At 47.1% G+C, this 17,250-nt stretch overlaps 1 protein-coding gene across 1 annotated transcript; it reads left to right on the forward strand.

Annotated features, from left to right (window-relative positions):
- The first annotated feature begins 537 nt into the window (after positions 1-537).
- LOC142490741 (protein S100-B-like) lies at positions 538-5,228 on the forward strand. The gene is made up of 3 exons (XM_075593157.1): positions 538-572; positions 1,105-1,240; positions 4,877-5,228. The coding sequence occupies exons 1-3, from the start codon at positions 538-540 to the stop codon at positions 5,018-5,020; spliced, it is 315 nt and encodes a 104-aa protein (XP_075449272.1). The 3' UTR covers positions 5,021-5,228.
- The last annotated feature ends 12,022 nt before the right edge of the window (positions 5,229-17,250 follow it).

Here is a 17,250-nt window from a genome sequence, read left to right on the forward strand (position 1 = left end):
GCTGATTGGATGTTTTCAGCTGACAGCGCGCTGAAAAACAGCTTGGCTGTCGGCTGAAAAATCCAAAGCCTCAGCACGCCTGTGGACACTCGCGTGAGCCCCCTCTCAAGACATCCTCATTGAGGATGCCGGGGCTCAGCACGGAGCGTCCGCACCGCTCAGCGCGGAGCGTCCGCACCGCTCAGCGCGGCTTGTCCTTCTATGGATGTGGCCTTAGAGAGTATACAAGATACTATCTAGGGGGCGATAGTATCCAAAGAGCAAGCTGCTGCTGCAACAATGTAGCCACTTAGGTGAATGTGGTTAGAATGGAGCACCAGGTTGAGTGTGTTTATTCCAAGTTTGAGCTAAATGGCACATACAGTGGTGTGAAAAAGAAAGTACACCCTCTTTGAATTCCATGGTTTTACATATCAGGACATAACAATCATTTGTTTCTTAGAAGGTCTTAAAATTAGGTAAATACAACCTCAGATAAACAACAACACATGACATATTACACCGTGTCATGGTTTATTTAACAAAAATAAAGCCAAAATGGAGAAGCCATGTGTGTCGCCTAGTGGTACAGGGTGTGGGTGTGTGTGTGTGTGTGTGTGTGTGTGTGTGTGTGTGTGTGTGTGTGTGTGTGTGTGTGTGTGTGTGTGTGTGTGTGTGTGTGTGTGTGTGTGTGTGTGTGTGTGTGTCAAAATAGAATAAATAGGTAAATATAGTAGAGCTCTGCTTACAAAACGTTTTGTGCTTCAATTTATTTTAGGAACAATAGAGTAGTTCTCTAATGAATAAAAATAAATTCCTAAAGTAAATTGAAGCAGATGTGAAACGCTTTGTAAGCAGAACTCTACTGTATTTACTGGGGAATTGCCAATTAATTATATTGTATATGTATACTGTGTTGGCCACACATTTAGGTTTTGTTTTCCTCATGAATTTACATTTTGCCCATTTTTTCCTTATTTGATCTCCCTCTCTCACCTACATGCCACCCTCCTACATGCCACCCTCCTACATGCCACCCTCCTACTGTACATGCCACCCTCGGGTTGTAAACCACGTATGTTTGAAACATAGCTTTTATCTGCTCTTTCCTCCCCTACCTTCCAGGCCAGAGCTGACAGAGCTGGAGAGCGCCGTGGTGAAGATTATACAGGTTTTCCATTCTTATTCTGGTGACCGCTGCAAGCTGAAGAAAAAGGATCTGAAAAAGCTGATCAACACTCAGATGACCACTTTTGTCCAGGTGAAAGGCGGCAGTGTGCATGGGGAGCTAATGGTGGGAGAGAGGGTGCTATGATGCACTTGGGGAGATCATGGGGGGTGGGGGGGTGGGGGTTCAAACAGCAAAGAAAACAGTCCAACTGGCATACCATGTATGCAGTTATCCACAGCCGGCTAACTAGTCTACTCTGCAGGGCATTTAAGGTCCTATTCAAAGTATGGGTGATATGCAGCACTCCACTAAACCGTAATGAGGTGTCAACAAGACAAAAAGGTGCAAAGGAACATGGAAGGACCTCAAACCCTCCTTCTTAAGTAACACATGGATTGGGGGTGGGAGGGTTCCCAGCACTGAAAGTAATGAAATAATGACAAAAAAGGTTTACTGCCAATACAGTAGATAAATAAATTGTATTGTAAACATGTTATGATGCTGCACACAGTGCCCAGTAATAGGCTACAGGAAGCCTGACCAATCAATAAGGGAGGGAAAGGCAAAACGAAATAAGCATAAATCAATAGTAGGATAATGGAGGAATAAATATAAGGGGGGCAATGTTTCGAGGCAAAAATGCCCCTTCTTCAAGCCCGTTTCCACAGACCCTACACGCATGCGGTACTTCCCTTCGATTCCTCCAAAAAAATCCTCCCTCTATTGAAAATCTGGTGTATGCCACAGCAATGTCCGTGCAATCAAGACAACTGTATACTGAAAAAACGTTAAGCGTTAAGTCTCATGTAGTCTGAGTGAAGATGCACGGAATCTGCAAGCAAGCGTCTAGTTGTATTAAATGATCAACACCAGAGGAAATAGTTAAACAAAGATGAAGCAACTGGACTTATTAATACACTGTTGTATCTAGGCACAAATGCTCTAGTGAGAGGAACCACACTAAAACTACACAATAAGAAATATGCCTTAATATGGTGAACAGAGTAAAGCACAGGACCCTGTCAGGCTATTCCAGAGACTGACTTGCTGCTGGGTGGATGTGTATCATTATCTATACGCACTATACTGTACACTCGCTTCTCTTTGCATTTTCTGTACTCAACTGTGTTCACCATATTAAGGCATATTTCTTATTGTGTAGTTTTAGTGTGGTTCCTCTCACTAGAGCATATTTAAGCCCTTTAAATATTTGGGGGATTATTTACTAAGGTCTCCCATCTGCAAAAGAATTGCACCATATTTACAAGAATAACATCTCCAATTAACCTTCAATGGAAAGTCGTCCCCCTGAAACATCTGATGCTGGTTTTTTTGCACTGTTTTTGCTGCAGTTTTGCAGCCATGAGACATTAATAAATAAACACCTATAACGCTATCATGGCAACAAGAAAAGCATCATATTGCTCAAACCTTTTACTCCCAGAAACCTGCCTTTTTCCTTATATATTTGTGAGATACTCGCAGAAGATTGTTCCTATAAAAAGCATTCAAAGCATCAACCCACCTGAGAAATATTATTTTTTATAAATGAACCCAAAGTGGGAGCAGCTCTCAGTTCACCTCATTATGGTGATATTCACCTTGTACTGTACTATGTCTTTACGATCTGTACCTAATCTGTTTTGCAGTAAAATGGTGTAAGATCCAGGATTGATAAAGGCTGTTGTCTTCTGTGGTTATTTTATGTTGGACTAATTATGCTGCGATGTTTAACCAAAGAGATACAAGGGAAGTTGAAAAGAAATGGAATAAAACCGCACTTGCTTCTGCACTCAGTGATCACTCCGGTGGCTGTCACAAAGCAGGGCGAGTCCAGGACAATCCCCAGCAAATATCCAAAGGTATCAACAACAATCCCTCTGCGTGCAGGAACAAACACTGAACCTGAGCCGGACGAAGGGTAATGTGTCCCTGAAATATTGTGCTCTTTTTGCAAATAAATGCATTCTTTTTAAATGCCTTTTGGACTTGGGTAAGATTGTTGTTCCTGCGTGCAGAGGGATTTTGTTTATACCATAAGATATAAGTAGGGCTTTTGGAGTGAAACTTATTTGGTGGCACCTACAGAGTTTCGATGGGGAAAATATCGTTGCTTGTAACGAAAATGCGTAACGGAAGTTACGTCATGGCCTGCGGAAGTTACGTCATGGCCTGGTGATGACTGCCCATGCGCAGAGGCGGCCGCCTGACTACGCGCATGCGCAGAAGTGGACCCACACACAGACACACGCACAGAAGGGGACACGCACACACACAGAAGGGGATACACACACACAGAAGGGGACACACACACACAGAAGGGTACACACTCACACACACACACACACACACACACACACAGAAGGGAACACACACACACACACCACTGTTACTATAGGAATTCCAAGTGAGTATAAATATAGAAGTGCAAATAGCAAAAATTAACACAAATTGTATATAGATTAATATAATATAGTAACTAATGATTATAAATAAAACGAGTGTGTGCCGAGCACGCGCGTTCAAAGTAAAAATTCTTTGCGTTCTGTTACTGAAATTGTGTCTTGATTTTTATGATTTGCATTAAATGAAAGACTTTTGAGTGTAACGGAATTTAGATGCTTTACAATCCAAAATATATGTATCTTACTTTAGTTATCAAAAGTCAATTATATCATGTATTCCAAGTGGTTGTATGGAAATTTCAACACAAAAATAAATACAATAAATTATGCTCTCAAATCTCTTTAATTGAATTAAAAACATCACCATCGCAAATACAATTTCTGTGGCAAAACACAAAGAAGTTTCACTTACAATGCGCGTGCTCAGCACACACAACTTTTTTTTGTTGGTGACGATACGTGCCGGTACGGAGTACCGGTGCCTCTTACCTTCTCTTCCTGCTCCTCATCTCCGGCATCGTCTCCTTGTGACGAAGCGTCGGCATGAGAACATGATGCCGAAATGTAAAGCCATGTCACGACAACGCGGCGTATCTGGAGGAGATGAGGAGCAGGAGAAGGTAAGAGGCCCCGCGCTTTCCCCTGGTACCGGCACCTATTAGCTTACAAAAAAAAGCATTGGATATAAGGGAAGGAGAACAAATACCAGATAGGATAAGGATTTCTTGGAACAGGAGGGAAATAAATACAGTTATTTTTGGCAGTAAATAAATTAGTAAGCAAATATAACTTTAAGGGTGATTGGATTTTTTTCAGGAAGCCGATTACTGTACATTGATTGGTTGTTGAGAAAGTTTCTCCTTTGATAAATCTGGTGTAAACCACTGTTTTTCAACCCAGTTTGTCAGGAGACTGGTAAATAAACATGAAATGGCCATGAAGTGTCTCATTCTAGCCCACAGTAATAACTAATAGGAGAGTTTAATGTTGCTGCTCATAAAACATCTTACAAACATATAGCTTCAATCATCACTTATAATAACACTACCACATATGGTTTCCAACTTGACATATTTCTGTCCTAATGTTTTTCTCTCATTCTTTCATTTTTAGCTCTTTTTCTAGAATTATTGGGAATGGAAAGCTAAAACAAAAATACAAAAACAATACCGACTTAACCAAGTACATGAGTTCATGTTGACAACCCTTCCAGTTACACAGTCCTTGTGAGAATTGTATATTAGTAGTTTTCTAAATAATTAAGTGGTTAATACTAATAACCACTATGTTGCGATTTCAATCCATCAATTTCCCTCCACAGCAAATCCATGACTCCAAGACGCTTGACGTCATCTTTAAGGATCTGGATGACAACCATGACCGGGAGATAGACTTCCGGGAATACACTGCGCTGGTCGCTATGGTCATCTCAGCCTGCCATACCTCATTCCACGAAGAGAAATGACCACTGTGAAAGGATCAGCCAATCCTAGCTTTAGGTCTCCCCATGAGGAGAAGCCACGTTGGCAGCATGAGGAGTGACGCTTGCTTAGCACAAAATTCACATTTTGAAGTGTAGAAATTCAGGGCGGTATGTTCCTGGAGATATTTTGTTTTAAAGCAGGCTGGAATCTCTAACTTTGTTTGCATTTGTATTGCCATTAAACTATCCCTTAAAGTAATATGTGGGCCCTGTGTATGATTGCACGCGAATATTGTACATGGCAGTAAAGAAACAGACTATTAAGCTTACATTGTGGATATATGTACATTGTACTTTATAAGATAGTATCTGGGTCAGATTGGACTACAGGAGAGCAAAGGAAAACCCTGGTGGGCCCATCCAACAGATTGTCAATGAGTCTGTCCTGCGCTTCCGTGTGCAGAGCAGTGATCTGAATATATCAGACACTGGGGCATCACACGAGGGAGCTCCGTTTGGCCACAATAACAACCGGTGCAGGGGGAATAAAGTTGATATACCTCACCTGCATCTCCGGTCTGGGGCCCGCTCGCCTCGGCTGCTCCTGCGTGCCACCGTCTTAGTGTAGTCTGGAAACAATGGTGGATTCGGCGCAACTGCGCATGTCTGAATCAGAGAGGCTCCTGAAGTTCTTCAAAAAACTTTATTAATGATACACACAAGGGCTAACTCCGCATTCTCCCCTTCTACGCGTTTCACCCTCACAGATAGGGCTTCGTCTTGGAGTGGGGAGAAGCGGAAGCTGCCCTATTAAGTACAGAAAAAAGCGCGCGAAAACGGCATACAAAATGATTAAAACATTAACCCCCTCAATGCCTAAGCCTATTAACATGTTCCCCATATCACATGATCCTATAAATAAACTATTAATGGAATACCATGTCATTAATTCTTTGAATGTCCTTGCATTCATAATCTAAGTATATATTACATCTGGCTCAGGTTACTCATTAAGGGTATATAAAGAAAATTAAAAACTGCTGAAAATACTGCTAGTACCTGGTTGAATCTCTTAATGCAATGTTGTATATGGCTTAGCAGCCTCATACTTGTATAATGTGTGATTGCGTTTCCTTTCAGAAAAGTCATATACCGCACACTAATCAAGTAATGAACATATATATATTTTTTTGCTGCTTCAACATAATATATCAAGCACAACCAGTTAATGAAAAAAAGGGGGGGGAGGGGGGGAGGAAGGGGGAGGGGAGGGGGGGGTGAAAGTAGGAGCAAGTTAAGAAACATCCACAGAGGCTCTAAGCATAATAAACCGAATTATAGCATAACTTTAAAACAATCCTATCATAGGATATACTGAATGCATACACCCTCCAAACATATGCTCCTGGTAATCTTAAAGAAAACAACGTAGATCCCAATCAATATTAAGTCCGTTGGGCTGTAGAGAGTTTAATGTGTAAATCCAATGGGCCTCTCTCTGATGCAAGATCTTAATTCTATCACCTCCCCGGGGGGGTAATGCAATATATTCAATGGCACAACATTGAAAATTCTCCACAGAACCCAACGGACATACATTGAAATGTATTGGAACCGGATGTGTCATGTCGTGATTCTTGATTAGTCTAAGGTGTTCCAACAGGCCATGAATACAGAGAGCTGGGAAGAGACAGGACTCACATTCCTCTGCTTGGTTCCCCCTATCTCAACTCCTGAATAGACCTGCAGCAAAGCTCCCCCTTCCTCCCACTCAACACCCGCATGCCCCTTTCCTCCACCCCCCCCCCCCATCACTCGTAGGTTCCACCCTCCGGCTGAACATCCACAGTCCTCCCCACTCAACAGTGGTAGGCTGCCCCCCCCCTTTCTAAACACGGGATAGTATAATTTATACATAGTCCCTTATATTGAACAGTGTTATTAATAAGGGAATCCCTAGCAGTGACGCAGGGGGAGGTGAGATGTGATGTAACTAGGAAGAAGCTGTGCTTTATGGCTGTTGCTTGATAAAAAGTTTGTCTTTCTAATTTAAAGCAGCAATCATGCTTTCCTTTAATTTTTTATGTAACCCCCCCTCTAAAGAGTAACTTGTATGGTTAATGTGTACTGGGCCCCATCCTGTGTTGCCATGGGATCATGACAGCACGGAGAGTACATAAGGGGAGGGGAAAGTTCGAGAAGGGAGGAGGGAGGTTCCAGGAGGACAAAGGAGAGGAGCCTCGGGGAGGATAGATAGGGATGTCCATAATCCATTAGTACTGACCAGGCCCACCTCTACTTTATTATGTTCTAACTAGGGACAGTACCCTGGTTAAGTTTGCATCTGTTACGGTTGTGTACGTCGCTGTGTACTGTCCAGGAGACAGATCCGCTAGGCAGAGGTGGAGAGTAGAGACCAACCCGTACCTGGGATCCGACTCCTGAAGAGTAGAGTAGTAAGGTCCGGGTCCGAGGTCAGGGCAGGAGAAGCCAGGATAAACGCGGTCACTTCCGGGTCAGGGCTGGAGAAGGCAGATTAGTATGGGTCACAGTTCTGAGGTCGTCAATGATAGGCAAGAGCAACACAGGCAGGACACGGCTTCCAGCCGGGAACAAGGTAAGCTGAACATTGCACAGGCAAGGAAGAGGGGGAATGAAGCCTTATAAAGGGAGCTGGCAGGTGCAGGCAATAAGTCCAGAATGAGGCTGATGTCCTGCCTTGGCGGCCATGTTGAGGGATCCTTATAGCATCACAGAAGAAGATTAAGGGAATCCAATATGAGACACGAAGTATGAAAATAGCATTGCGCAGAAGGCCTCAGTAACAAGGACTCCTAGGTGTTGGTGGATCGGTTCTAACTGCGGATCTGAATTAACCGCCCTCTCCGGCTCTAGGGAAGTAGCAGTTCCCGCACCGACAAAAGGTATTGGGGTCACTTGTATAGAATTCACTAGGATTCCCAATGGGACTAGCACTGTCGTAATAATACAGAGGGGTATCCGAACAGAAAAGGAGGTTAGCCCAGGTCTCAGAACAGTTAAGCAACTAAGATAGACCCCCCTCTGAGTGTTAAGAGTGGGAATTCATGGAAGCACCTAAAGCTTCAGTAACAATAAAGAAAACATACAATGTTGTTTGAAGTGTGGTGTGCGGCCCCCGTGCCATGGGACCTGAATAAAAGACTGTGGTATGACAAAAGTTCCTGGCGCCCATTATTTCACAACCTACCTCATCACCCAGCTGCCTGTATCCGGCACCCTGAGTTAAGGTAACCCATGCGAAGTAGCCATATATAATACACCAATGTAATCTCCCTAGAAGCTGGGCAGGGAGGGGTGCATCGAAATAGGTTTGAAGCAGGGGGGTAACGGAGCTGAACCGCATTCATTGCAGCTCCAGGGACCCACTGCATCCCGAGATACTTACCTCCATAGGCGGTGCTAGTAGCAGCTTTGGCTGGGCTGTGTGTGAGGAACATAATGGCGGCTTAAATGTCCAATAGGGTGGGCCTTATCGTCATCCCTTGCGGCTTCCTATTGGCCGGCGTGACCTGGATCTTTAAACCTCCAGAGCTGCTACCAGAACCCACTACAGAGGTCTGTATCTTGGGGAGCAGGGGGTCCCCACAGCTGAAATTAATGCGGTTCAGCTCCAGAGACCCCCTGGTTGCTGCTTCCCCCTTACTAGCTCCCCCCCACACACACACACACAACATGTTCTGCTGCCTTAAATGCATGCGTTACTGCTTTATAAACCCACAAAGATCATTGCATGCACAATCTTTCACTTATCTCTTTACTATACTTCCTACTCCCTTATTTAGGATTCCCTTGTTTTATTCCACAATCGCTTTGTTCTAAGTCTCTCCCATGTATGCTCTGTCTTTTCATTGAATTAGTTATTCATGACAATTCCCCTCAGTATACCATTCTGTCATTTCAGTGCATAGCTCCTTATTTCTAAATACAGAATAACTTTTTCGTATATCAACAGTACCTGATGTTCTTAGTTTAAGAATAGTCAGATAAACCCATTTTCTATGGGGAATTTCATCCAGAAACGTCCTGATCGGTGGATACAGGAGCCTTATCTCGTAGCTCTGAAGTGTGCCAATCCGCTTCTAAAGAGCCCTTTCTGAGCAGATTGGCGTGCTTTGCTATTCTGTAAGCCCTTATCGCTTATCCAATCCGTGTCTAAAAAAAGCTTTTTTAGAATCGGTTTCACTCCGGCTCTGCTAATCTGATCGCTTTGCGATCAAGCCTCCAACTCGCTTTTTTTTTTACATCAACTGCGATTCTCGTTCCTCCGTTATACAAACCGCTTCTAAAAACTCACAATATTTTCACGCCACCTCAATTGTGGAGAGATTGGTATTGCGAGTTTCACCCGGAGCCTGCAATATGGGTTTGGCTGAGAGAGCAACAACTATAAGTCAGACTGGGGATGGAGTTAGCAGCACCTCAGGTCTTTCCACTTCCAATGCTAGTACAGTCCGGGCGGTTTGGCTTTTAAACTGGGCGCTTTGTCACTATTTTAGTGTTTTTTTACTGCATTTCATTCCGAAACTTCTGAACATGTCAAACCGCGCAATTTGGCAATGACAACTTCAGAGCTATGAGAATAGGCCCCATAGAATAAGCCCCTAAGTGTGGTATTTACTAAATTCTCACAGCCCCAAAACTAGTACATGGGAATTGCCCTGGATTTATTAAAGGGAAAATTAAATTGCTTTCAATGGGATACGTTTCTTTGATAAATATAGTGCGGGTTTTTTTGCACTGGTTTGCCCCAGTTTTGCATCTTCCTTTTTTTGGAGTCTTCAGTCTTAAGGACTTGGGTCAAACAGAAGCCCACAATTGGGGGACATATATCAACAGTCCAGACTATATAGGGTAGAGGGTGCTCCAACAGTTCCAGAAATAAATTCAGTAATTCTCCTTCAATATATTATATGGAATAGTGGAATAGTAGATTTGATTGTTGGCACTATATTAGGGGGTCCCTCAGGCAACACATCATACTCCTTGATAAAGCACATTTGGTGCGAAACGCGTAGGAGGGTCTACACCTCCTCTTTTGTTATGCTGATGGGGCAATACATTTTTCACTTTTTTACCACCTGTTTCCCTTTCATTTGGGCAGTGCGCTGCTTGATGCTTTTTTACATTTTTTTCTGCTGTATTGACATATATCAACATAAAGAAAGTTGAAATAGAAGTTTGTTTGATCACTTTGCTCCATTTTCTGCTTGCGTTTGAGTCAAATGTAAGAAATGATTAGCCAGAAAAGTTTCTGCCACCTCAGACCTGGCAGAACGTATTCATGATGCACTTACAAGATACAAAATGGACGCCCGGAGATGCAGAGTGTGATACACCTCCTTATCATGTGCGTCATTGTACTCCTCTCATACTCGACCTATTGACACTCCCCAAATCACAAACTGATGCACAGAGACACAAGCTGGAATCGGGGGAAAGCTGCGCTGGAATCGGGGGAGAGCTGCGCTGGAATCAGGGGGGGAGAGCTGCGCTGGAATCGGGGGGAGAGCTGCGCTGGAATCAGGGGGGGAGAGCTGTGCTGGCAACAGGGGGAGAGCTGCGCTGGAATCGGGGGGGAGCTGCACTGGAATCGGGGGGAAGAGCTGTGCTGAATTGGGGGGGAGAGCTGCGATGGAATCAGGGGGGAGAGCTGCGCTGAAATCGGGGGGAGAGCTGCACTGGAATCAGGGAGGAGAGCTGCGCTGTAATCAAGGGGGAGAACTGCGCTGGAATCAGGGGGGGAGAGCTGCGCTGGAATCAGGGGGGGAGAGCTGCGCTGGAATCGGGGGGGAGAACTGCGCTGGAATCAGGGGGGGAGAGCTGCGCTGGAATCAAGGGGGAGAACTGCGCTGGAATCAGGGGGGGAGAGCTGCGCTGGAAAAAGGGGGGAGAGATGCGCTGGAATCAGGTGGAGAGAGCTGCGCTGGAATCAGAGGGGGGGGAAGCTGCGCTGGAATCAGGGGGGGAGAGCTGCGCTGGAATCAGGGGGGGAGAGAGCTGTGCTGGAATCAGGGGGGAAGAGCTGTGCTGGAATCATGGGGGAAGAGCTGCGCTGGAATCAGGGGGGTGCAGTTGCGCTGGAATCAGGGGGGGGGAGCTGCGCTGGAATCGGGGAGGGAGAGCTGCGCTGGAATCAGGGGAGGAGAGCTGTGCTGGAATCAGGGGGGGAGAGCTGCGCTGGAATCAGGGCGGAGAACTGCGCTGGAATCAGGGGGGGAGAGCTGTGCTGGAATCAGGGGGGGAGAGCTGCACTGGAATCAGGGGGGGAGAGCTGCGCTGGAATCAGGGGGGGAGTGTCACGGTAGCTTGTGACAAGATATAATGAACACCATATATCTGGGTTGAACTGAACGAGGCTTAGATATAATAAAATATAATTTATTCCTTAAATAAGGTGAACACAGCAATATAGTACAATTAACAGACAAGAAGTTAACACTTACTTAGGGTTGGGGGATGGAGAAGTATCAGCTAGCATTTCTCCAGCAATCCGGTGACATTCCAGGTGGAATCAGAAGCACAACTAAAAACTGTAGGGTTGACACAGTTTATATACCTGTGTAACCCTATTCTTAACATTGAATACAGACTATTGGTGAACAATTATCTGTATCCAATCCCTAACGTGGAGACACAGATTAACCCATGCCCCCCAGCTAATTAGCCCATGTGTACTGGGACTCTATGGGTAGCCCCATAATTAAATCAGGGGCAACGACCAGTCTGCCAAATTAAGTATCTGCATTGTTTGTAGTTGTAGACATAACACTTACAAACCACTCCAGTTTGATGATTCTCCACCCTCAGGTAACAATTAGAGTGGCAGTCTGTTGATTAGTACTTGGTCTGTTAATTAGTACTTAGTGTAAACAATCAGGCAGTTAACTTTTGATCACAGTGCTTAGGCTCAATCAGCCGGCTGCCCTTCATGACCTATTAGCATAGCAGATGGAGTCTGCATTTTCATAATGGATCCAAAATACCATACATATACACTTTAATATCTACACATATTAAAAAGTTCCATTCTGGTGGGCTCAGTGGGTCGAAATTTGCCAGTTTTAATGCCTACAGTGACTCCACACATTGGCCAAATATCAACTCTCTGCGACCTCCAGAACTGGAGATACAGAAATGCACTTTAAACCATTAAAATACAGGATTATAATGAAACATGGGAACAGGGGAACATACATTTTCCTGACATGACAAGGTGTAAGCCACATCCCTGGACCACAGTCCAGTTAACCCCTTGCCTCCCTGGTGAAGTCAGGGGGTGGCCATATGGGATGCAACCCCTTTAATATCGGGCCAACCCCTCTCTCCCTCTACACCTCCCCTTCTTAATGGGTGCCCTGTGGCCCACTGGCTCCAACGGGGAGTGGGGCACTGCTGGCACCATTAATGAACTCAGTCTCAGAGGGATAGTCCTGACGTGAAAATCCATCAGCATTGCTGTTTTCACTACCTTTTTTGTGCTGAATAGTAAACGCAAACTCTTGCAAGGCCAAGCTCCACCTTAGCAACTTGGCATTCTCTACAGAGTAGGTTGAAGCAACGCACAGCAAGAAGGGGGTGACAGCAGGTCTGGCAAAAATCTTCTTTATTGTGGAAGCATTAAAAATGTGGAAGGCTGCAACCTTCTACGCGTTTCGTGCAATGAAAGTTGCACTTTATCAAGATAAAGATATTCTTGATAAAGTGCAACTTTCATTGCACGAAACGCGTAGAAGGTTGCAGCCTTCCACATTTTTAATGCTTCCACAATAAAGAAGATTTTTGCCAGACCTGCTGTCACCCCCTTCTTGCTGTGCGTTGCTTCAACCTACTCTGTATTGGATTCTACCCTCTGGCGACAGCACGCAGATTGTGAGTAACCCTGGAGATTTACACATTCAATTGTTAGTACTACTGAGGGCCAGCCCAATGAGGTTAGGGGTGGGTGTTTTCATGCAACTACCCCTGCCTTCAGGGTAACTGGAGCCCTTTTTATAGTTGTACTGTATTCAAGTCCCAGGAGGTTACTTCATTAATGACTTTAACAATCACAAGTAATGGGACTACATACTTGAGCACCATATTACCCTTTTGTATGTCAACTTGGCATTCTCCCCTGATGCCCTCTGCAGCCAACTCAGGGGGTTGTGGTCTGTGAGGACCGTGTAAGCCCTTCCATACACATAGGGCTGGAGTTTTTTGAGTGCCCACACAATGGCCAAGCACTCTTTCTCAATGGTGGCATAGGCCACCTCTCTGGGGAGTAGTTTTCGGCTGAGGTACACCACAGGGTTCTCTCTACCGTCGTCCCCCACTTGGCTCAACACAGCCCCAATGCCATAGTCAGAGGCATCAGTCTGTATGAGGAAATGTTTTGTATAGTCTGGGGCAGCCAGTATGGGGGCCCCAGCAAGCGCAGTTTTCAGTGCCTGGAAAGCAGTTTCACAGGCAGGAGTCCAGGTGATAAGCACAGGCAGTTGCTTCTTAGTAAAATCAGTCAGGGGTTTGGACACGGCGCTGTACTGTGGGACAAACTTCCTATAGTACCCTGCGGTGCCCAAAAATGCCATGACATGTTTCTTGGTTTTTGGAACAGGCCACTGAACTATGGCTTCTACCTTGGCTGGCTCTGGTTTGAGGTGCCCTCCACCCACCCTGTGCCCTAAGTACAGGACCTCTGCCATCCCTACCATACACTTAGTGGGTTTCAAGGTAAGCCCAGCCTCCCTGATTCTATCTAGCACCGCAGCTACATGTCCTAAATGGGACTCCCAGGAATTACTGAAGATAGCGATGTCATCTAAGTAAGCCCTGGCATAGCTCTGCATCCCTTCCAGTAACCTATTAACCAGGCGTTGGAAGGTAGCCGGGGCATTCTTCATCCCAAATGGCATCACTAAAAACTCATAGAGGCCACTTGGAGTGATGAAGACTGACTTCTCCCTAGCCTCTCGGGTCAGGGGGATTTGCAAATAGGGGAACATACATTTTCCTAACATGACAAGGTGTAAGCCACATTCCTGGACCACAGTCCAGTTAACACCTTGCCTCCCTGGTGAGGTCAGGGGGTGGCCATATGGGGTGCAACCCCTTTAATACCGGGCCAACCCCTCTCTCCCTCTACAGGGAGCTGCGCTGGAATCAGGGGGGGAGAGCTGCGCTGGAATCGGGGGGAGTGCTGCGCTGGAATCAGGGGGGGAGCTGCGCTGGAATCAGGGGGGGAGCTGTGCTGGAATCAGGGGGGGAGAGCTGCGCTGGAATCAGGGGGGGGAGCTGCGCTGGAATCAGGGGGGAGAGCTGCGCTGGAATCGGGGGGAGAGCTGCGCTGGAATCAGGGGGGAGAGCTGCGCTGGAATCAGGGGGGAGAGCTGCGCTGGAATCAGGGGGGGAGAGCTGCGCTGGAATCAGGGGGGGAGAGCTGCGCTGGAATCGGGGGGAGAGCTGCGCTGGAATCAGGGGGGGAGAGCTGCGCTGGAATCAGGGGGGGAGCTGCGCTGGAATCAGGGGGGAGAGCTGCGCTGGAATCAGGGGGGAGAGCTGCGCTGGAATCAGGGGGGGAGCTGCGCTGGAATCAGGGGGGGGGAGCTGCGCTGGAATCAGGGGGGGAGAGCTGCACTGGAATCAGGGGGGGGAGCTGCGCTGGAATCAGGGGGGAGCTGCGTTGGAATCAGGGGGGGGGGTGCGCTGGAATCAGGGGGGGAGCTGCATTAGAATCAGGGGGGGGAGAGCTGCATTAGAATCAGGGGGGGGAGAGCTGCATTAGAATCAGGGGAGGGGGGGAGAGCTGAGACAACTGTCCCAGGCCCGGGGAAGTTGTGTCTGGCTGCTGGGCCTCCTTGCCCTTTCACCCCTTGCTGTTTCAGGCCTTGTTGCCCCCTGCTGGTGCGCACTGGAAGTTACTTTGATGACCAGAGGTTCTCACCTAGGTACAAAAAAGTGTGTGTATTGTGGAGGATAAGGGGTATTGTGTGTATTGTGGGGGGGGAGGGGTATTGTGTGTATTGTGGGGGAGGAGGGGTATTGTGTGTATTGTGAGGCTGAGGGGTATTGTGTATATTAAGCAGGATGAGGGGTATTGTGTGTATTGTAGAGAATGAGGGGTATTGTGTGTATTGTAGAGAATGAGGGGTATTGTGTGTATTGTAGAGAATGAGGGGTATTGTGTGTATTGTGGAGAATGAGGGGTATTGTGTGTATTGTGGGAGGAGGGGTATTGTGTGTATTGTGGAAATTGGGGGTAATGTGTGTATTGTGGAGAGTGAGGGGTATTGTGTGCATTGTGGAGGATGAGAGGTATTTTGTGTGCAGTCCTGTTTTCCCCCTTCTCTGGGAAATTCTACTGCTACATGGGGGTCATGGTGCATACTAGTTGGGAGCAGGAAATCTTGAGCTGCCGCATTGTTATAGGGCGAACAGGACAGGTTTTTGGGTTCTGGTTATTGCAGTGCTTCTCATGGTACTCAGCGCCTCCAGCTGTAGTGGGCTCCAGGGTATTCTGGAGATCAGTTCCTACCACTGCACACGAACTCCACTCTGCCCAGGAACCGACACTCAGGCAGGTGAAAAATGAACAAGGATCTTTATTATGCATCTGAAACACTGAAATTCCCCCTACAGTGCTGCAAGGTCTTTTGAAGCCCCAGGCTTCTAGATGGTGCCTACCCCAATAGTAGGGGCAATGAGTCTTGTTATTCTCCAGGCCTGAGCCTGCAGTGGGCCAGCTCATCCTCGCTATGGGAGAGACTGACAGCCCATGTTCTCTCTTCCCTCTCCAGAGCAAGACTGACAAACTAAACTTTAGGATCCTTCTCTTCCTCAGGAAGCAGGGGCGGGCCCATGGACTGCACCTATCCCTGATAGGCTACACACAGGCCATGAGTCATCACCGCACTCCTGTCCATCAAAGAGGAGCACACGGGGAGGGGGGGTCAAAAGCCCACAGATTAACCCATTAATGCCCTGAACATACTAGGGGCTTACATAACAGATATACTATGTGGAAAGACAGGTATTATGGGACATACCCTGTTACATGTGTATTGTGTGTATTGTGGGTGAGGAGGGGTATTGTGTGTTTTGTGGAGGATGAGGGGTATTGTGTATTGTGTGTATTGTGGGGGAGATGGGTATTGTGTGTGTAGCCAGGTCTCCCCTCACGTTGCGGACCCCCCCCCCCCCCTCTTACTCATTGCGGCCGTTCACGGGGAGGTGTGGGGGCATGTGCGCGAGCAGCACGCTGTTCCCCCGACGTGGCCCGTTGCTAGGGCCTGCTGTCGCGTTGCAGATGTCCCGGCGGCTCGCGGGGCAGGGCGCCGCCATCGCGCATTGTCTCGCGCATGCGCAGAGAGAGCCAAGCGCCGGGAGGCCCCCAAACAGCTCGCGCATGCGCAGTGATAAGCGCGCGAATGCTAACCTACCAGGGAAGGCTCTTGGAAGGGACTACAAGTCCCATGAGCCTCAGCCGCGACCCACGTGACGCCAGGGAGCCAATAGGGCTGCAGCATCTCCCTGCAGGGGAGATTAGATACATTTCGCACGCTGAGCCCATGCTAGTCAGTTAGTGCCAGGAGCAGCCAGGGGAAGGAGGTAGGGTGCAGGAGTCAGTGACTCCCTGCACTAGGCCAGCAGCCCCCTAGGCCCCAGATAGCCCTGAGTCATCAGTAGTTTGAGTGCTGCAGGGACAGGCCCCAGGTTAGGGACCCTGCACCTTACTATTAGAGTCAGTTAGGGACTCAGTAGAAGCTGCGTGTCTGTCCAGAGGGTTGGGTGCAGATCATCCTTGTTGCTGCAGAGTCCATCCGGGTGGGATCGCCCCGGACGGTAGTTCCTGTGTTCATCCGTCAGCGGATCCTTTGCGAAGCTCCGTTGCAGGCCCGAGCACTGGAGTGCTCGGCAGGTAACCCTCATCAAGTGCACCAACGATATTATTAGATTCACACGGGACCAGTAACTGTGCAGTCATACATATCCTCTCACTAGGAAAGGGTGGGAGACGTATTGTGTATGTGGTTACTGGACATGGGGTGGGATCACCTGGTGAAGGGGGTAGTGTCCTGCGAGACGCATTAGTTAGTGTCTCCTCTAGAGAGGGACACCGGTTGATTGTTATGCCAAGAGAGTATTATTGAAGTTACAGTGCATGTTCAGTAAAGTCCTTTGCTATTTCACATCCAGTGTATGTGGTTATTGTATGTGTCCTGCGAGGAACAATTCCCGCTCTGCTGGGAACCATC

The sequence above is a fragment of the Ascaphus truei genome, chromosome 3, assembly GCF_040206685.1.
Source record: "Ascaphus truei isolate aAscTru1 chromosome 3, aAscTru1.hap1, whole genome shotgun sequence".
NCBI lineage: Eukaryota > Metazoa > Chordata > Amphibia > Anura > Ascaphidae > Ascaphus > Ascaphus truei.